The 22,557-nt window shown below is 45.0% G+C and overlaps 1 protein-coding gene across 1 annotated transcript in view; it reads right to left on the minus strand.

The window, feature by feature from the left end:
* The window catches only part of PLXND1 (plexin D1), a 118,637-nt gene that overhangs the window by 86,300 nt on the left and 9,780 nt on the right, over window positions 1–22,557 (minus strand). The window contains exon 2 of the mRNA XM_034775966.1: window positions 1,467–1,643. Within this exon, the coding sequence (XP_034631857.1) occupies window positions 1,467–1,643 (177 nt within the window). The remainder of the gene's footprint in view (window positions 1–1,466; window positions 1,644–22,557) is intronic.

Genomic DNA, 22,557 nt, shown 5'->3' on the forward strand with positions numbered 1-22,557 from the left:
AGGCAGGGACTTTAATGAACTGCTGTGATTGGCTGGAACGTAAACCTTCCTTTGGCAAACTCTAAGCATTGAGGTTATTGAAACCTTGGCCCTGCACCTTGGCTCTTGACTGAGGCTAGTGCATTGCCCTACATTGCCTTCAGTGCATTGTTTCAACAGAGACACAATATTACATGCATGGATTCACACCTGCTTCAGAATTTAGCATTGGGGAATGATCACTCAGTGATTCTTCAGTCTATAAGGAGCTTTTAAAAACCATCAAATCAAGGGAAGAATTTATTAGGACACCGCTAATAAAAAAATGCTGTAAAATAGCATTTCAACTGCAGTCTTTTGTTTCTACGGTATATTACGGTAAAAACAACACAATCACATTGTAGCCTTAAATACTGATTAACAGATACCAATTACCAGGCAATGTATATCATTGTATAGATTAAAGTAACATCCAGTTACTTCTTTATTGCAGAATGAAAGCCTGTGCTCAGAGCGAGCTTGTCAAATGATATTTTTTTTCTATTACTGTGAATACAGTAATGGATAAATGGGCTGTACTGAAAGTCCGAATGACTGAACTCTTTATTCTCAGTGCAGTTACAGCGTGGGCAGCACCAGTGCACACTTCCTTCACATTGCCGTGTTAACGTGCCTCAGCCCCGCATGGGAAGGGCCACTTGTCAGGGTCCAATAGTCCTCTCGTTCAGCTGAGGCTGCCAACAAAGGTGCCATGTGATGGTGGTTTGTGCGAGATGGACACCTCTCTACTGCAAACTGGACTGGGACTGACAACTTATTTCACACAGGCCACCAAACAGTTCTGAGATGATCAACAATAACAACACTTTTCTGGTGCCTTTCACCCAGGGATCACCATTTGCCCACATTACCCAATTTCCCTGCAGCCAGCTCTGGGGTGGAATATATCAGCTAGTTAACAGCGCACAGTGATGTGACAACATTTGTAGGATGGGAAGCAAATGCAATGTATCCAGCTGAAACTGCCAGGGGAATTTAGGTAGGCAGTGTGCAACTTCAAGTTGGCATTTAACTAGGACACAAGTAGTAACAACCCCATTCTTATGAAAAATGTCATGAGATATTTAATGACCACAAGAGGTCAAAAACTCTGTTTTATGCCTCATCTGCAAGAAGACACTTCCAGTAGCACACTGCCCCATACTATTATGTGGGGTGAATCACTAAAACCACTTCCTGTTGCATCTAGGAGCAACCTGGTAGTCACCCATCCAAGAAATGAGCCAACACCCCTGCTTATTTTGGGAGGCCTGCAGAACTACACACTGTGAGGTGGTACAGCAACAGCCTTCAGTTACTGCCATCCTGAGTACTATACAAACCAATGGTCCGAGAGGTGAAAGGCTCCAAACCCCACCACCCATCCCTGAACCATCAACTCCCTTCAGTGCTTCATTCTTATCTCTCTAGTAACATGCTAATTTTACCTTCAGGAGTCTTCCATTTGCTGTGCCCAGAAACACAACGGTGTAGTTATTGACACTGGAAACGGCCACCGAGGTGAGGCCCTGGTATTTGAACACTGGTGTTGCCTTTATGGGTTGCAGGATGGCCAAAGGGTGTTGGAGATGGGCTGCTCCACAGTCTAATTGCTCTGGCTGAAGCTGAAAAGAAAATTCATGTCAAAGCGTGGCAACAAAATAAAATACTTCTCGCTGAGAATATACCCTCTGAACAAAACAACCCATTGAGGGTTCTATGCCATACCATTGGATAGTAAATAGTAAATAGTAAATATTAGTGAGTAGTTACAATTGAAAAAATGGCTGTAATAGTGGCACCTTCTTATTCATTAGATCTGCTCTCTGGCGGCCAAATCCTGACCACTGCACAGGCTCAAGAAAGAGAGCTTTGTGCTCCAGGGCTTCATAGGAGCTGAGGGAAGAGAATCCTTCTGCCCATACTGCAGGGCACCAACAGAGTCGCTTGGAGATCACCACTACAGCTTCAGGTCTCCACAAGTGTCTAAGGCCTCTGCATTCCCTACATCCACTTGCCAGAGCCTTATTCCTGAACCTACTATGCAATCCCCTGTGGTAATAATGTGGAAAGAGCCCCATGGTACTCAGGAGAGCAGAGTTCCCTGTTCAGCCTCTGCATGATTGGGATGTCAGTTCCATGGACTTTGAGACCTCTAAAATCCCTCCTGCAGCTCACAGCATTTGTCCCTGAGGGTATGTTTACACTACAATGTAAGCCCAGGGTTAGCAGAACTCAAGTTACCAGACCCAAGGTTTGTTAATTTAGGGCTTGAGCGTCTATACTCATTTGTAACCCCAGGTTAGGCATTGTTGAACCCTGGGGTTTGCCATTGTGGAATGTATTGAATCATTCAGACCTGAAGACAGCTGGCAACCAATTGCAATTTTTTCTCTTTTTCTTTAAAATGAAAGGGTAGTCAGGATTGTTTTTAAATAGAGTGACCCTGAATAGCATTTTCATATGAGCAAACTTCGCTGAGATTGAGGGCTGTAAACTCAGGGCCCAATCCTGCTCCTACGGAAGTCAAGGGCAAAGTTTACACTGATTTTAATGGGCTGGATTTTGATACCCCTAATCATGTTTAATAGTACATCACTCCATGAATGGCCCATTGACTTCAATGGGACTATCTGTGGAGTAAGGTGCTGCTCACTGTCAGTATGGGTGTCAGAGGCTGAATCGGGCCCAAGGCTACAGTGGCACAGATAGGCCGCAGGATACTGGAATGACAAAATTAGATCAGAGCAGAGAGAGTGAAGATTTTAATTCTTAAGGGTTCCTGATGGTCCTATGACAGCCCAAGGGGATACTGGAGTCCTGGGCAAGGAATTTTCTAGCATCCTCCTTCGTCTGTTTCCAGAGAGAACAAGCAGCTGACAATAGTTAGATTGAAAAATACTTGTACAAAAAATTCACTTCCCTTGCACTCTGTCTGCAAAGCTTGTTATCCTCTATGATCTTTATAGATCCTCTTTGTTTTGCTGTCCCATAGGCCAGAGAGACTTGCTGCTTTAAACTGAGTGTGTGGGAAATCCATCCACGTAGTTTAAGAGTCTTACACAACTCAGCTACTTCTCATCAACCCCCACATGCTGCCTGGCTGGGGTGGCTGCCTAACCACAACATGGCAAAAAGCCCTGCAAGGAGAGGAATCAGCGTTGGAACTTCTTGGCTCAGGGATACTGAGTGGGGAGGAGGGGGCGGCTGGCAGTGAAGCGGTGCTGAAGGAGCACGCAATGAACTGGAGGACAGGCTGGGTCACAGAGGGATCGGAGACAATCCAGGTCAGGGACTGGGTTGCTTGTCACTGATGGATCCCCATTGCTCTCTATCCCTCTGAATGGCTCCAGGCAATATGACTTTATGGCTAGAATGAGGTTTGGGGACAGGGTTAGTGGCAGAGGGAGGGACTGCATAGGCACCGACTTCCCCTCTTTCACGTGTGTGCTCGACCCCCCCCCTCTGCCCCTGGTCCCACCCCCACTCCACCCTTTCCATGAGGTCCCGCCCCGTCCCACTTCTTCCCACCCCTTCCCTGCCCCCATTCCAACTCCTTCCCCAAAGTCCCCGCCCCAACTCTGCCTCCTCCCTGCCAATATTTCAATTCCTTCCCCAAATCCCCACCCCCGCCTCTTCCCAGCCTCCTCCCCTGAGCACGCCACGTTCCCGCTCCTCCCCCCGTCCCAGAGCATGCTAACGGTGCCAAACAGCTGTTTGGTGGCAGCCGGGCGGGAAACACTGGGAGGTAGGAAGAGGAGGTGGGGCGGGGTGGGGAGGGGAGCTTGGTTGCCAGTGGGTGCAGAGCACCCACTAATTCTTCCCCGTGGGTGCTCCAGCCCTGGAGCACCCACGGAGTCAGTGCCTATGTGGTGAGCCAGGTGGAACAGCTCCAGGGACCCTGGGGAGAACACACAGGAGCTGCTACATCCTCTCAAAGGGCACAAAGCATGCCCCTGCCTCCTGCACTGACAGCACAGGTGTGTACAGTTGCAGAAAGGGATGGCCAGGCCACTAGCCATGCTTCTTGCCCCTCAGCCATGTCCCCTCTGGGGCACGGATTACCTCATGCTGCCTTGCCTGCCATCCCCAGGGCTCAGGTAGTGCAAGAACTAGCTGCCCCTTGCAAGTGGAATATTGCCAGACCCAAGCATTCCAAAACCATGAGTCAATCTCTAAAAAAATCATGAGACTGACTTAAAAATAATAAATTTGGGTCATTATATTTACCTCCTGGTTCAAAAGTCTTTGCGGATTAATGTTTTTAACTTTTTTTCCACAACCACAATGGGTAGAAACTTTCAATTAAAAAAAAAAGTAGTTATGATTCACCCAACATAGCATGACTCCAGGAGGTGGGGCTTTCAGTGAAACCAGAAATAACACAAGAGTTGGCTACACCTTCCAAAGGATTGGGAAACGACTCCCCTGCACTTTCCCTCTGCCATTGTGCAGGTGGACACGAGCAGCCACAATGTAGTCCTTCCTGATGCCCAAAACAATGCTGGGGTGGGGTGGCCAGTACCATAAATGATAATTGGAGAGCGGTGAGTCAGTGACTTGGCTGCACTGCCCACCTCAACTAGCCTGTCAGAGAGTTAAGGCAGGGGGGAATCCCACCTCTTCATGACACCTTGTGAAACACAGCCCACACTTCCCCACCCTGGCCCAAAGCTTTGAGTTGGACATCCCTAAACCAGGAGAGACTTGCCCATGTTACAGCTTTTGCTACAAAACCTCAGCTGCCAGGATTACAAAACTTTTGGCAAGCAAGGGCCCAACACCCAAGTCTAGCATCAGCCCAGCTCCCTCGAGTTCGGAGTCCGGGGATCCCCCCATTACAGCTCCATGCAGAAACCACACTGAACTGTGGTTTCAACTGACGAGGGTGGCATTTTCAATGGAATTTCACTTTGACCTTTCAGGTCTGGTTGAACCTTACACTAAAAGCGACACTCGAGTGGAGTAAAGGCCAAGGGGCTGAATCTACAATAGGTTAAGACCAGATCTGCGCAAACCAGAGATAGACCAAAACCAGGGACTTTAAGTTGCCCTACTCCACAAAGACAAAAATTTGGTGGTTCAGATTAATTGGAAACTAAAACTGAAACCTGGGCCTGATTTTTCCTTGTTTTGCACCTTGTGTCATTGATTACAGCTGTGCAAAGTGGGTGTGGAATGCTCCCATTCTGATTTGTTAGTGCTTTACACTCAAATAACAATAAGATGAGCAAAGGCAGGGAACAATCGGCTCCATATATGGTTTTGTTTTTGCCTAATTGGAATTTGGCCACCTGGACCCATCTGTAGAGCAAGCCAACACAGCCAAATTCCCCCAGCTTCACCAACGTTGCTCTCGGAGGCTCTTTCTCTGACACACAGTACCAGTATTTGGAGGCCTGGCAGGGTTTACACAGATTGCCCGGTTCCTCCAACACATGTCCAAGATTTATGGCCTTTTTCCCTCTGACTGCTGAGTGAGTTTCCTTACAATTTCTTCCCTGACAATGTGGATGGATTTGACAGCATTCAAATGTCACAACAGCAACGCTGTTAAAAATTTACCTGGAGACTCCCCCCCAGAGGCTTTTATGCAATGCCCTGGCTGCACCTAAAGCCTTTTGAATGAATGGTATGTTTCTACAGCCATTATAATGTCATCTGTGATGTCATTTCCATTGCTCATCTTGACGCAAGAAGCCATTGAAATGCCACCTCTGCCTCTCACTGGTATGTGGCTATATATGACACCCTAACAACAGCAGGAAGGGTGCAGATATGTATGGGGGTGACCTCCAGCTGTTACAGTAGCCTAAAAGAAGAAGAATCAAGGTCCCAATTCTGCAAAGTACTTAAGCACGTGGCTAACTTTAAGCTTGGGAACAGTCCCATTGACTTCAATAGGGTTACTTACACGTTTAAAGCTGGACATGTGTTTAACTACCTTACTGAACTGGGGCCTCAATGCAAACAACTCCTTCAGAATAACACCGGGTGGTGCTGATTTAAACAGACTAAATGCAGGGGTCTGAAGATGCCTCTCTCTTATTAGCATACTGTTTGGGCCTAACAAACTGCAGCTCATTCAGCGCTGTCTATCAGGATCTCAAATCTGAATGGAACTCTATACACACACGAATCTCAATAGCCGCAATATGCTGGGTTAAAGAAAAAAGCAACTTTACAAGTGCATTACACTTTGCTTCTTTGGCAGTTTATTACCATTATTTTATTACGAGATCCTTACTGCCAGTGTAAGGAGCTGCTCGTGCCCCATAGCAAATGTTGACAATCAGCCTCTTTAGGAACATTCCTGCCTGAAGAGTGTATCTTTACTGTAGATTAATTCCTTTGGCTTTATTAACAGAAATGGGCCCAAACCAGATCTCTGGGTCTGATCACCCTCCAACTTTGGAGTTATTCAAATTCCCAATCCTGCTTTGCTTCTGGACCCATCTCTAGATGCTAAGGGCCAAATCCTGAGCCTATCATGCATGCTGAGTAACTAGGCTGCGTGGGCAGGGGTCTCTGTGGAGCTAGGGTTGCCAATTTTGGTTGGATATATTCCTGGAGGTTTCATCACATGACATAACCTTTAATTAAAGATTAATCTTTAATTCCTGGAGACTCCAGGACAATCCTGGAGGGTTGACAACCTACGTGGAGCTAAGGAGGGAAGGAATACTCTCTCCAGGGAAGGGAGAGGCAGAAGTGCCCTCTGCAGCAGCTGCCTCAGCCCTTCAGTAACTTCTACAGCTCCTACACCCACTGCTACATAGCTGGAATCTACAGTCACAGATCTAGTGCTTCCCATGTATAGCTGTGCAGTAGGGCATAGGTAGCACAGCACCCACAAGGCTGGAATGGATTCTCTAGGGACTCGGGAGCAGTCTGTTCTTCGGTCATTCCAAGTGCCAGGTCAGGAATCCCGAGCAGACGTCCATATGACACTGGTGTCACTTGCACAGCTGGCGTCATCACTGCCATAATCTTAGGGTACGTCTACACTGTGACTGCAGCTCATGTAGACATAATCTTGTTGGCCCGGGTACCAGAGCAGTGAAGCTTCCGTGTGGGCTAGCTTGTGAGTAATTATCCACGGTTTGAGTCAAGTCTGTACAGCCCGCTGTTGCTTCACTCCTTCAAGACCCCAGATAGCTAGATTACAGCTAGCTCAGGTATGTCGGCTCCAGCTTCTGCAATCGCACCTCATGATTGCAGAGTAGACTCTTGCTTAGAGATACTTTTAGCAATTCTATGGCGAAGACCTACAGTGTTGTCCATGCACATGTCACTCACAGGAGAATATTCCCTTCTTGAATAATCCAGGGAAATCTTAAATCACTGTCCACACAGAGTAAAAGGCTTGCAAACATTTTCTAGTATTCATCTCCACATTGCTGCTCACAAGTTTATGGCCACACGCTACAGACTAAGTTTTGTCCAAGAAAACCAACATGATACTTGGTTCTCCCTCCCCCACTGGCAGACACCACGGGTTCACTAGCTTTGTTGGTCACCTCAGACAGGAAGTAACGAAGCCTGATCTGAAAAACTTTTCTGCTGGAGCATGTGCCAAAAAAGGGGGCAACATATACTCAGAGTTATGGTGCAGTTTGTGAGCGACCAAGCAGAAGGGATGAAGTGCTGCAAATGTGAATGATTTTGCTCAATGTATTTTGCATTTTTACACCATTAGGTTCTGTTAAAAAAATCTCAGCCCAATCTCCTAAAAAGTGTTTAGATTTCTCCCTGAAACTAGACAACACAATTCCCTTTTAATATGCAGAGAATATGACAAGCCATTCATTTTTTCCTATTTAATAGTCCCTTCTATGTTCAGACAAACTTTTACCAAAATGTATCTGACTAGATACATGTATTTGTCATTGTGATAGTAATTATCCTTAGATTTTTCATCCTCAAAGCTCTTTACAAATATTAACTACCCAGAGCTCATTACTCAGAAGTGTGATAATCCTCATTTTACAGATGGGGAAACTGAGGCACAGAGCAGTTAAGTGATTTGACCAAGGTCCCAGAAGGAGTCAGACACACACCTCTTCAGAGAAGCAGTCCACTAATATGATAGGTACCTCTATTCTTGCAAAGATCACCCACTCCCAATTAGAAGGATTTCTGTCTTTCCTCTTGCACATTGCAGAGCAGAGTGGAAGATCCTTTCTCTTCTGTGTCTACATCTTTGTAAATCATAAGTTGCTGAGCTAAGATAGTTGCCAAGTGGTTAATGGTAAACAGGATGTGGCCATTCTAATATAGACAGAAGTTTATTTGGATTTGCACACATCCTTCCTCCCTAAAACACCTTTCTTCAGATTACATCATCTCCTCCAAAGGGAAGCCATCAGGGACAGGAAGTGTTCCCCTTACTTGGATTCTAGGGTGGGGTCATCCCTTCTGTTTTGCAGTCTGTAAAGTGCAGTACCAAGATGTATTGTAGCTTTGTTATTTTATGATAAACTGGAAGTGACCAAGTTACATCCTTCTCAGTGAAATATCACTTTAGCTACTTGAATCACACTCACGCAAACACTTAAGTCATGAATACAGGGGTAAAAGTGATTTTAGGTACAGCACAGGCCAAATTCTACTCTCAGTTATACAAGAGTGACTAGAGGGTAGAGGCCCTGAACACAGAATTTGTTTCAATATCTACAATATTTTATCTTTTACCTATCATAACAAATCCGCGACCATTTGTATTTCATCACTGTCTCTGCTATACACCAGGGCCACTCAGAAATTCACAGGAATAGTATGGATAGAATTTGGATCCTTCAGCTCCAAAACACAGCACCCTGCCACTTGAACTAAAGGAAAATCTCCACTATCAGTTAACAGTATGGGACCTATGATACATGCCCAGCTAAGCAGCTCTGTTTCCATCCAATTGAGAACAGAGGTACAACACACATATATTCTCTCCAGCAGGGCTTTTACAATAGGTATTTTCACTATTATTCACAAATGGTACAAATTGACTCAAGTCCTAAATAAAGTCTAAGAGGAGGTTTAGTTAGATTAGCTCTTGAGTATGATCTCAAAAAGAAAGATAAAAGATTTAAAATCCTAACTCATCTAAAACTACAAGCTATTATATGTCATAAATTCAGTTCTTCTTTATCTCAACCTTAAAATCGGCCATGAACTGAAAAATGATTTTCCAAAGTTTCCATCACAACTATTTCATCCCCAAGAGCTCTGAATGAGAAGCTAGATTGCAGGATGTCAGCTTCGGAAGGAAGTCTGCTGGAAACAGAGGGAGGAAGAGGATTGGTGAGGCAACACTCAGGAAACCCATGAAATGTACTGATTTTTGTTTCCTGTGTTTGTGACCTTAAAAATAGTTCTTGTGCAACTTGAAATGCCGGGTTTATGAATCAAAACCAGGCTGCAGCTTGAAAAACCTGCATGCTTCTGCTTTAGCAAGGCTTCTTCTTCCTTTGCCTCTGAAAGCATTAGAGTGGAACAGTAAGTGGACACAGTGTCTAACTCCCTCATGCATCTTATCAGAGTGGATTAAACTGCTGGCTTCTAACATGCCTGGAGTCCTGGGAAAATGACACAGCGAACATCAGATAATCCGCTCCAACTTGTTGATTTGTGGGACTTACAATCATCTTCAGAGGCTCAATATTTGGCAGTTGCCCCTACACAACCGACATTTTCAGGCCATTAATTCTGTGATAAAAGGGCCCTAGCTTTATCTCTGGCCTTTCTTAATGTAAACCATTAGCTTTTATTAAAGTTTAGGTATAACTCAGGAAGAGCTATGATATGCAGAGAGAACATTCCAAATAATTTGGGAATCGTCTGGGGAGAACAGAGGACTATGAATTCGAACTAAAAAATACACTCCAGGGAAATACTCTTCTTCCAGGAGTTGTAGATACTAAAGCAAAATGGGCAAAATGAGGGATACTTGCGGGCAGAGTCAGCCACATTACAAAAACAAAAAACACAAGCTCTCCTCTGTTTACAGCAAACCCAGACCCAGCCACAGAGTTCTTCCCAGGAGCAGTCTATTCATTATGGAGGGCTCTCAGTAAGGCTAGCATTTTTTACACACAATCAAGTGTTTATCTGCCTGAGTGTTGCAACCTGAGCTGTCAAAAATCAGGCTTTTAGGACGCCTGGATGAAAATGTAATCCTCAGAAGAGGACTTTACTGCTCAGGGTGCGTCTACACTACAAGCGCTACAATGGCACAGCTGTAGTGCTGTAGTGCAGACACTTGCGACCTTGATGGAAGAGGGTTTTCCATCGCTGTAGTAAACTCACCCCGTGGAGAGGCTGTAGCTAGGTCAATGGAAAAGTCTTCCGTCAACCTAGCGGTGACTACACAGGGGGTTAGGTCATCTTAACTACATCTTTCAGTGGGATGAATTTTTCACAGCCTTAGTGAGGGGTCAACCTAAGTTTTATGTGTAGGCTATGGCAACCTAACCAGCCACTCTGAATGTAGCGCTGCAGCACAAGGAAGCATGTGTAACGTCCCACCAGTTTTGGTCTGAAAAAACTGGAGACAAGTCACCATGCCCTCTCAACCATTTGATGCATTTATGATGTTGATTCCAGCTCAGGTTGAAAACCGCTGATAAAAAACTGAATTTCTCCAAGAATCGGTGAACAGAAAATAACCATCCCCCACCCTTTCACAAGAACAACAAATTTCCTCTAAAAGGACGTTAAATGGAACTTGTGCCCAGTTCACACTATTTACTAAGAATATGTCTTCCCTTGGAGCTGGGGCTGTGATTCCCAGCTCCAGGAGCCAGACTGCACTACCTCTCATCAAGCTAGCATGATTAAAATAGCCACAGCAGTGCAAGCAGCGGGAGGGACTAGCTGCCTTGAGAACTCGCCTAGCATCTCCAACAGGTATGTATTTAGGGCAGCTAAGGTATGAAGGAATACATACCTTCCTGCTGCTGCAGCTATACTCCATTTTTAGTGCGCTAGTTCAATGAGAGCTTGCACGAGTACGTCTCCTCGAGCTGGGAATTACACCCCAGCTCAAAGTGCAGACAAATGCTTGAATTGTAAGCTCCTTGGGCCTGGGACTGTCTTTCTGTGGTTTTGTGTGTATGTTCGTACAGCGCCTAGCACAGTTTGGTCCTGGACTATGATTGGGGTCCCTAGGTACTCCCATAATACAAATAATCAATCAATAATAAATAACTGTCCACTGCCAATTCCAGCTGGATCACTTCCTCTCCATGGGTCACTTCTCAATCATCATAGTCTTTTCTTTGTGTGTGTGTGTGGGGGGGGGGTGTCTGCACGCCTACCAGTGAGCCAGATCCTTGGCTGGTGTAAATCAGCATAATTCCGTTGATGTCAATGGAGTTATGCCAATTTACACCAACTGAGATCTGATCCAGCGTTGCAACTCAGTGTCCAAATAATAAATGAGACCACTATGAGAAGCTGTTAGGAGCATTTTAATAAACATTTGTGTTTATTTCATGCCTTTTGAAACAACTGATCTCTGCTCAAGTCTATGCAGTTACAGTTCAGAGAAACATGAAGCAATGCTTCTAGGATGCAAGTTTTAATACTGAAAGAGCTGTAGGGGATAGGTCAGTAGCTCTAGGGAAGCAGGAGGGAATGTAAATGAAACCGCATGAAATCTCAATGGCTGATTTCTATCCTGGATAAAACCATTCTGCTAAGTACTGTAGATCCTTCTGCTATAAATCCCCAAGGAAAAGACCCTTGCCAATACTCATTCTTCCCAATAAAGGGAACTGTCCTCAATTTTTATCATCACATAGTTGTTCCAGATGGAGAACAAGGGGTTAATTCTAGTTAAACATTGATCCAAAAAAATGCCATAACATCCAATTAATGAATGGTCTAAAGCCACATTTGCTAAATTGCTGCAAAGCCAACTGCTGGAAAGTTGGCAGATTGAAAGACAGGTGGTTTAAAACCTGAAAAAAAAAAAAAAAAATACCCACAGTTGGATCTAGAGAGAGATTTTGGGAGTAGTCACTCCATGCTTCATATCTGTCATTGGTTTGTTTTAAACAGTTTTGCCTCCAGCGCTTACATCTTAATAGATTTAGGCCTGATTCTGATCTCAAGAATCTTAATGGACTTTTTAGGCCTGATTCTAATCTCATGTACACAGGTTTTGCACTAGTGTGTAACTCTATTGTCTTCAGCAGAGTGACTCCTGTTTAATACAGATGACAGTGAAGTCAGAATTGGGCCCATAGTCTCCAGCATTTTGTTTCACAATGGAGTTTTGAACACATAAATCCAAAGCATCAAATACTGCCACATCTTTTTTAGGCTGACGGGATTTACCTTTTTGTGCCAGCTGTGCTTGTGCTAGAATGAATGGCCCACATGCTTGGGAGTGTCCAGCACACAGCTTGGCTAAGACTTGAGAAGAGGAGCAGAGGTGAAATTAGACTACATTTTTCTGCCCCACCAGTTCTGGAGGCAGCTGGGGGCTAAATCAATAAACTCATGCTGGCTGGTAATGACCCTGAATGTTGGGGGGTAGGTAGCATAAAGCCAGCTGTGCCCGCTTTAGCCCCCGGGGGATTCCACTATGGAAAGGGAATCAACCCCGCTTGGCTGCGTGAGCCAGTGTTTTGGCCATTTCTGCACAACTGGAGCAGTGCAAAGAGGACAGAACAGGACCAAGGATCTGGAACAATGACCAGCTTTGCCAGGAACATCACTGGGCCTGTGAGTTTTTTCAGTGAAATTCTAGACATTTTTAATACAGAAAACACCAGTGTCCTTAGCTGGCCACCTCTGTATGTAAAACAAACAGGGTTCCCCCCCACACACACACACTTAGAATAAAACCTGGACTCAGCAGGACTCCCCACTGAGAAGCAAGAGTGCCGCAGTCACTCATTTAAATTGGGAGTTTCTAGACCCAAGTCAGGAGAGCTAATGGCTCACTGAATGGATGTAATTGCGCATGAAAAATCATTAACAGATTTCCTCTGTCAGACCCTGATGACTCATCATTTTGTTTACAAGTGAGCATTCACTGTACCAAAGCCAATGACATCAAGCAGAATAGAAGCATCAGTTGAAAGGGAAGAATAACCACTACATCAGTTCACCAACTCTTTCCATCTGCCGTAACGGACTCATGTAATCCTGATGCTGAAAACGGACCCTTCAGCTTCCATAGAGCTTCTCAAGTTTAGGATTTCTTTCTTTCTCCTCTCTTCAGTTTTCATTTTCTTGAGAGCTTCTTCTCCACTGATAAAACCCTTCTTTCCCTCTTTTGACTCACACTCATTTCAGGTCAAACCCTGAAGTTCTTTCTTAATGGTTTCAGTGGGAGCTTGCCTGACTAAAACTGAGGGAGGATTTCAGGATATGGACCTTAGATTTAAGTAAGCCGAGCAAACAGAGAGCAAAGCCGAGAGTGAGCAGCAGCAATCTCAGTTAGGTATTTTGTAGAGGGATGCAAAACATTCTGGAGTTGAATAAGTCACCAGCCATCATTTTTTCCAATCAAAGTATTTTAGTTGAATGATGACTCTTTGGACAATAAAAGAGGCAAGATTGCAGGAGGCCTTTCGTGATCAGCTCTGGGATACCCACATCTAGTCGGTAGTTTTGCCATTTATAGACGTTCGGTTTTGCTGACAAAAGAAACAATGCTTAAGAACTGTTTGTTTGAAGAATAATTAATGAAGTTGCCAAAACTAATAGGCTGTCTTTATTGCTCAGCACTCATAGCAGACCATGAGGGTGCCCCCAAAGTAAGCAGGGAATGCACTGGGTGAAAATGAAATCTTCTAAATTGCCTTACCAGGTGAGGGAAGATGGTCCACTGGTTAGGCTGAGATTCAGGAGAGCTGGGTTCAATTCCCTACTCTGCCACACACTTCCTTTGGGACGTTGGCCAAGTCACTTAGCTTCTCTGTGCCTCTGTTTACCATCCATAAAATGGGGATAATGGCACTGCCTTACCTCACTAGGGTGCTATAATGATAAATACATTAAAGACTGGGAGGTGCTCGGACACTATGGCGATGGAGGCCAGATACATACCTTAGACAGATAGCCATGCCTTGAACTAGGATTCAGGGCCAGAACCTGCACTAATGACCAGAGCCCATCCACTTCCCTAAACCAACAAGATATCCTGGAGGCAAGATTTCTAAGTAGAGAAAAATCAAGGGCAATCTCTAAATATCTCTCATCGCCAATTTCAGACCAGATTAAGCAGCTGCAACTTTGTTGACTTCAGTAACAGCTGCATCCACCCTTAGGGTATGTCTACACAGCAAAGAAAAACGCATGGGTGGCCCATGTCAGCAGACTTGGGCTGCGGAGCTGTTTCACTGCTGTGTACATTTCTGGGCTCAGGCTGGAGCCTGGGCTCTGAGACCCTGCGGGGTGGGAGGGTCCCAAAGCACGGGCTCCAACCCGAGCCCAGAAGTGTACCCAGCAATGACACAGCCCCACCACTCCAGCTCTGCAAGCCCGAGTTGGCTGGCACGGGCCAGCTGCGGGTTTTTCTTTGCTGTGTAGACATACCTTAAGTATCTGAATTTGACACTCAGACTAACACTGGAGAACCAGGAGAATGCTTGATCACATGAGGCCAAAATCTTCCATTGAGTAGATACCTTTAGATACTGTCTATTGACTGTTCTAAAACAGGGAATGATTTTATCTCCTACTGTCCAAAATACTGATTTCATCTAGGAGGGAACCCAAAGCTGGGACAGAAAATGTCCGTAAACTCTTGGGTGGCACAGTGGAAAATGGCAGATCCCGTCAAGGCTTATTCAAGATGTTATAGTCCATGAGCTGAACTGGAGAGTGCAGTGAGACAATGGAAACAAGTGCAACGATTGTATGAAAACCACACAAAATCTCCAATAGCTGGTGCAGTAAGGTTAGGGCGCAGGCATCACCCAAACTGCAATAGCTTAAATGAATAAAGTACCAAGGTAGCAGAAATCCACCAACCAGGAGGCCTTTCTATTAGAGGTGTTTTGTATTTAAAACATAAAGGCATGTGGAGGCCTATTGATGCCTGAGAAAGGAGGAAGAAGAGAGCCCTTCCCACCACCAACCTTACATTATTTCTTTAATGCAAGACAGTCTCCTCCACCATCTTTTCTTACGGGAATTGGTTAGAATCCCAACTACCCATCAATCGCACAAGTCTCAAACACTTTATAGGTGACTCTAGAGTTATCTTAGCAGGGAGGCACGCTAACCCAGACACTTCCAGCGGTTCTGGAGGATTTTAGCAAAGCAGCTCCTCTTAAAGTCAAGGGGAGTCATGTGGTTAAAACCCAGCGACAAGCTCTGACAGTGTAGGTGCCTGAATTTCTAAAGACAGTGTTCAAAGCAGGCCTGAGTATGGCGCTAGCACAGAAGCTCCATGTTAGCACATGACCACCATTGATCTGAATTTCTGTTTCTTTAAAAGAAAGGTCTTTCGTTATTTCCCTTGAAGGAGAAAAACGTGATCCAAAGACTAAACGTAAAGAGAGGTGAATGTTAATTTGAGAGTCTTATGGGACCTGTTCTGCACAGCTCTCTCCCCGCGTTACCATGAAACTCATATGCCCCTCTACTCCCCCGCTCAAGCCTGGACTGCAACTGCAACATTACACGAGATCTCCCCTCTCCAAGTACTGCTAAGGTCCAAGGGTGTTGTCAGGGCAGGTGTTTTATGTTGCAAAGGAGCTGGGGGAATGGACGTCATCTATATGTAATGAAGTAGTGAAGTTATTAATGCTGGAAAATTTTTAAAAAATGCCTGCCCTCTACAGAAACTCCACATCCTTCATGCTGCTAGGAAGAGTGGTCAAGCTTATTATGTTAGTCTTCATCCTGTGTTAAATTTAATACTTCTAGATTATACAATCAAATCCCTGAAGAATGGGCAAGATGAAGGACTAAAGAATAACAGGCTCCAAAGAGACCATCCTAGTCAAAATAGTGTATATTTAAGCAATGAGATCCTGTATGTCCTTTAAAAATCACCCCTCTTGGAAATGCTGTTCTTCTGCCTGTGTTCTCCTGGGAGCAGAGAATATATCAGTCCAAGAGTGTCTCATTCCAAGGGTATTCACACTAGTTTTGAAAGCTATACTAAAATGTCCTTCTTGAAATTGTTTGGAATAAGACGTCTGATCTGTTCAGACTATATTTTGTTAGCTGCTATTTCCTCAGGAGAGTCCCCCTTGCACCACTCAAGCTGTGTTTCTCATTTATGTTTAGCTTTGGCAACAGATTTCAAAATATTCTAACTCCTTCCCAGAGGCAGGAATTGTGGATTGACAATAAATTTGGCTCCTCAATCTTCAGAGGTTATTTTCTTAATACACTACTACTAATACTTAGCACTTCACATCTTCAAAGTGCTTTGGAAGCATTTCAGTGCGGATCTGCTCTAAAAAATGGCCATTAACAAATACTTTGCACATGCTTAGTCAAATCTGCTTAGTCTAGTAACAAAGAGGCATTTTACTCATCAGCCCTGTAGAACAACAAAGTTATGGGGAACAAGCAGCATTCTCTTCCTTTTTGTTTATTGAATTCCAATAGTTCCCCCTGTGCAAACCAATTGAAGACAACTGTACTGCATAAGTGTCACTGAGGACATAGTTTGCTGTGCAGAACTTTTACTACGGGTGTTAATGTCCAAGAAGGAAACCACTCAGCTTTACTCTCAGATCCCAGGGGAGTTTTCAGGTCTGATAGGGGAAAAAATTCTTTTACTTGCTAACTGAGTCATAGAGTTTAAGGTCAGAAGAGACCACCAGATCATCTAGCCTGACCTCCTGTATATAGGTCACAAACAGCACCCCAGACCCACACACTAAACCCAACAACCAAAATTCAACCAAAGTATTACAGCCGACAGGAGACTAGACTTTTACTGGCAGAGAATAGGAGGGACCAAGGTGTACTAGTGCCCAAGGCCCCCACAACTGAGGCCCCCACAATGGCAGGGAAATGATTAAGTGTGATATACCCAGATAATCCTGGCAAGTGAACAACACTCACATGCTACAGAGGAAGGCAACTCCTATACCAGGGTCATTTCTAATCCGACCTAATTCCTTCCCAACCCAACATATGACAATCAGTTAGACCCTGACTATGTGAGCAAGAACCAGCCAAGCATCTGAGACAGAGACTACTCAGTGCCACCTCAGAGCTCTGGCCCTCCCTCTCCAACATCCCATCTTCAGCCATGGCCATCCCACAACAACAAAAAACAGAATACACTGGGGGAGGGGCACTCTCTTCCTGAACCCTGCAGGTGGCTGGCTGCAACTTTGAAGCATGAGCTTTTAGGAACATAAGTGACAAACTGAAAGTGAGCCCTGTTGAGCCCTGGCCCATATCATCACAAGTTACCCCATCATTCAGTTGCGCACACACTTGATACGTAAATCACTGAGACAAGAAACATGAAATCCAATTATGCCTCTTCTATAAAGTCACTTGGTAGAGTACAACTGAAAGGGCTCAAAAGGTCAAACCCTGCACTTTAAGAGCCAAACCCTGCTTAACTTACTTTGGGACAACTCCCATTGACTCAGTCCTAACACCTCTATCTTAACACACCTCTAAAGTAGGTGATATTAGCCCCATGCTAAATATTGAGAAAACTCAGACAGAGAGATTAAATGGCTTAACTTGGGCCACAATGAATAAGAAAATCCACCAGAATTAGAACTCAAGAATACATAGCTCCCAGCCCTGCCCTCAATCCACTACATTACTCTTCCTTCTCCTCTTACAGAAGGCATCTGTACAAGACAAATGACATTCTCCAGACTGTCAGGAGTAACAAGGCTGATTAGCTCTGTAGTTATATAAATCCAAATCAAGGAAAAATCACTGACCTCACTGGATTCAGCAGTTGGAGATCTATTTTACCAAGTCATGATGATGTAAAGTACTTTTTTCTCTACTTTCTCAGTACACACTTTGCCCTGCCGTCTCGAAGTTTTGTGGAAACAGATGTTTCCAAGAGTGTCTGGAAAGATCTAGTAAATATATTAAAATCCACTGGGTGTTGTAGTGGTACCAAACCACAATTAAAATAAAAATTAAATTAGCATCATGAGGTGCATAGGAGGTAACGTTAAATTTCAGATTCTCCCTAAAACTTTAAAACTTAACAGCAATGAGAGTCTTAATAGAGAGCAATTATTTCAGTGCAGATCTTGTTAACAAACTGCGTAAGAGTGACTCGCTGCAGTTCAGAAACTCGAGAAGGGAATATATCTAGTAGCAAACATGGCCCAACTTTCCCTCCCTTTCATTTGTTGCAACCCACTGGGAAGAACTTGATTCAAAACACAGGAAAAAAATAATTATTAAAAAAAGGGTGTCTACATCAGTTGTTCTCTAAATGGGGATGCTTCTCCCGGTTAGCTGGGATCTAACTGAAAGCTACCGCCCATTTAACCTCTGACACCTGTTTGTGAAAACATTATCTAGATCAGGGGTGGGCAAACTACGGCCCATGGGCCACATCCAGCCTGTCGGACCTTTTCATCTGGCCCTCGAGCTCCCATCGAGGAGCGGGGTTGGGAGCTTTCCCCGCTCCAGTGCTCCAGCCGAGGAGTGGGGTCAGGGGCATGCCTTGCTCCGCTCTGCGCGTGCAGCAGCTCCGCTCAGCTCCCGGAAGCAGGAGTAGCCAGGGGGCTCCTCACACTGCCCCTGACCCAAGTGCCAGCTCTGCAGCTCCCATTGGCCGGGAACCGTGGCCAATGGGAGCTGAGGGGGCAGTGCCTGCGGATGGGGCAGCGCATAGAGCGGCGTGGCCCCACCTCCGAAGGGGAATAGGCCGCTGTTTCCAGGAGCCGCTTCAGGTAAGCGCCAGCTGGATCCTGCACCCCGGAGCTCCCCCAGCACCCAAACCTCCTGCCCCAGCCCTGACTGCCCTCCAAACCCTTTGTTCCCAGCTCGGAGCACCCTCCTGCACCCCAAGCCCCTAATCCCCCTCCCCCCCCCCCAACCCCCCCCCCCCCCCCAGCCCCCCCCCCCAGAGCCCCCCCCCCCCCCCCCCCCCATGCGCCCCAACCCCCTGCTCCAGCCAGCTCTCCATACAATTTCCATACCGAGATGTGGCCTTCAGGCCAAAAAGTTTTCCCACCCCTGCTCTATATCAAAATGTTTAGTCTTCATAACTCCTCTTTTTAATAAAGTGCATCAACTGCCATCAATTTTTACCTAGAACTTCTCCTATATAGATTTCTATGAATAGATATTTGCCAGGATATGCCCTAAAATCAAGAAACCCTGGTTTCCACTGGCTCATTTCACTACGGCTACCAACCAGACAGCCATCAGAAAGCAATGACTTTTGATCACTATCAGCCCAAAGTGCTTTAGAAGCTGGGAATAGTCATCTGACTGCAGGATAAAAATCCAATAACTAAAAAGTTTATATTTCAGAAACAGAAAGGTATGAAAGATCTGAATATTTTATACAGAGATGGGACAAACATTCCCTTGAATAACAAGAAGGTGTGTGTTTGGGTGTGTCCAATCCCAGCATTAGGCAGTTTTGTTTCTGGGTTGGAACCAAAACAGGCTTATTCTCCAATTCTAGTTCCAATTCACATGCCTCTGAAATCTTGTAAGAATAGCTATTCTTGAGCAATTCTGGCCCAAGATGTTGGCAGTTTCGATCGAACAACTGGACTCATATTGCGCTATTTCCACCATTCAAGAACAACTGTCCTGCATTTTGGCCCATGCTGCCATAACAATAGCTGGTGAGATTTTGGTGGCATCTAATTCAAGCCTTGCTAGGGCTTAAATCTGAACCTGGATTTGTAGCCTAAATCTGATCTGATCATGCTTCCTTGGCCCATCTCTAAAATACAGTACCCTTCCAGCTCATGGAGAGTCGTGATGTGTTTATCAGTGCATGGTCTAAGTTTCTGGAAGTACATTAAGTAGCTATTGGAATAACGTGTGACTAATAATAAATCACATGGACCCTATAATCCCCTTCACTGTGTAGTGCACAGAGGAACAATACTGGGAAAAGAGGCCTGGATATAGAAAAGATGTAAGAATGAGCAGACTATTCCCCATTTGCTCGATAACTGTGTCCTTGTTCCCCAGAGAAGCTCTGTATGCCTAAAGCACTCCACTGAAAAACAAGGAGGCAGAGACCCAGGGGAGGACTCAGGGAATGGCTGTTTTGTAGAGCATGTTCCCCCCTCTATGTGACCCAATATCCATGTAAGAGAGAGGAAGGTTAACAGCCCCTCCACATTCTGTAACCCTGATCAGATGGGCCAAAGAGCACAACCAAAGCATAGGGCCCAGTGACAGCACTGCCACTAATACCATTGCTCAGAGTGGGGCTAAGAGGAGCATGGGGGGAGAGGCCCTCTGTCAGCTCACCAGGTATCAGTGGGGTTTGGCCCAGGTTTTCATGGGTATTCCTGTTTTCCATCTTTATCCCTTGCCACAGCCCCAGTCCCTGTTGCACTGCTGAAAACTCCATGATCCAGAGTGGGTTATTCTCAAACACCAGATCTACAGCAGCCATGGGGAGGTTGTTTTTTGTTTCTTTTTAACATGTGAGGGGAGCATAGGTGCCATGATAGACATCCTGCGCCAGCCTCATGCCTCGTGCATCTCCATTAAGTTCAGTGGAGATCCAGCAGGTGTAAATTTGCCTCACTCCATCTGTAAAGCCTAGAGGACTATGTCTGTGTGTAATTACTCTATTTCCCCTTCTCCTGAAAAACAGTACATTATAAAATTTTGTGGGGGCAGGAAAGAAAGCTGGAAATGGCAGCTTCATTCCTGTTCAAACCACTCACGACTGTCATTGAACTTCTGGCCATTGCTGGCCCACTGTGTTTCAAGAAAAGGTGGCCTGATTATTCACAGCTCCTACAGTGCTCTGTACCTCTGGGCTCCATTGTAGACAGAGATTTGCGTGAGAAATGATCGCATATTCCCCCAACTGAGCATTATTATGGACAGAACAAGAGTAATGAGGCACGATTATCAGGAACAGCGCTATCAGCCTTTCTGATCGGCTTGTCACATCTAAAACAGCCTCATCTAGATTCAGCCTGAGATCAGCCTCTTCTAAAGCAAGCGCTCCAGAGATTCTGATCAACCTCACCCTGTCAGAACGTGGGCTGCCAGCAGAACTGTTATACAGCTGCTGGATATGAATACTGTTCTTTCTGCTGAAAAATGTCAATAAATTCTAGGGCCTCCCTTAGTGAGGGATCATTTCAGCCAGTCTGCTGCCTCCTCCACTTGCTCTAAGCAGTTACTTCCCAATTTGTAATGAAAACAGGGAGCTGCAATCATTCTACCAACCTAGAAACAGGGTTGGGGAAACAGCAAAGCAGAGGACACTTGCAAATTAGCAACTCTACTGCTAACTTCATGGCTAACTTCCCCTCCTGACACTTTGCTCATGCATCCTGGATTATTTATAGTCTGATATGTTATACAGGCGTTGTCTAGTGGTAGAACAAATGACTGAGCGGTGAGGACCCTTGGGTTCTATTCCTGACTCTGTCACTCACTCGCTTTGTGACAATGGGCAGGTCACTTTGCCTTTCAGAGCCTCAGATTCCCGACCTGTAAAATGGGGGTATTAATTCTTACCCCCTCAGGTGGGTGCTGTGAGACTTAATCTGTGAATGTTTGTTAATTTTGCACTTTGATTTATGGCTGGACAGAGCTACAGAAATGCAATGTGTTAAGTACTGTTCTTCCACTCCCTTCTACAAAAACAATTTCAAAGAACCATAGGGAATAAAGTATACAGGCATTAGCCATGTGCTCTTTTCTGCTGAACAGTTTCTTTTCTCATTGTCAAGAACTTTTACTATTATTAGATACTATCCTTAATGCAGTAAGTGCATGCACAAATGACACGTCGGACTGCTCATTTGTGCACACAATTAGTGCAGCTGTGCATGCAACTGCAATAACTGTGGGCAAACTACCTACCTGTGCCATTCTAAAGGTCTGAACCATTACTTGTAGCCATATGCTATCAATAATATTGACGATACTATTACCTGGGAGCACGTAGCAGTAGGTAAGTGTGATGGGTCTCAGGTATTTTTAATTAACTGTTTTCATGTCTCTCTTGTGCTTGCTTGTTCAATGTTTGCATTAAATTACCTTAGCCAAGGCTTTATGTCTCTGATAACCCTTTCCAACAAGCTATTGGGCCAGAACAGCATAGGTATTTAGGCACCTAAAGACCTGGACTGATGCCTAGTAGGATTTTAAAAAGTCCCTAAGAGAGCTGGAAGTGGATTAACCTAATCCACAAAAAGACACTCTTAATGCAGAATAAGAGTGTCCACATGGGGAGTTAGTGCAGAATAGCTTTAAATTTAAACCCTAGCTATTTTGTGCTAACTACCCTGTGAATCCACCATGTTGACAAGCTCTTAATCAGGCAACATTTCTGGTTTTGGTGTGAAGCCAGGTGAACCTCATTGACTTAGACTGAATTTCCCATTGCAATCTGGGGTTCATTTGGAC

This window comes from Trachemys scripta, chromosome 7, assembly GCF_013100865.1.
Source record: "Trachemys scripta elegans isolate TJP31775 chromosome 7, CAS_Tse_1.0, whole genome shotgun sequence".
Lineage (NCBI taxonomy): Eukaryota > Metazoa > Chordata > Testudines > Emydidae > Trachemys > Trachemys scripta.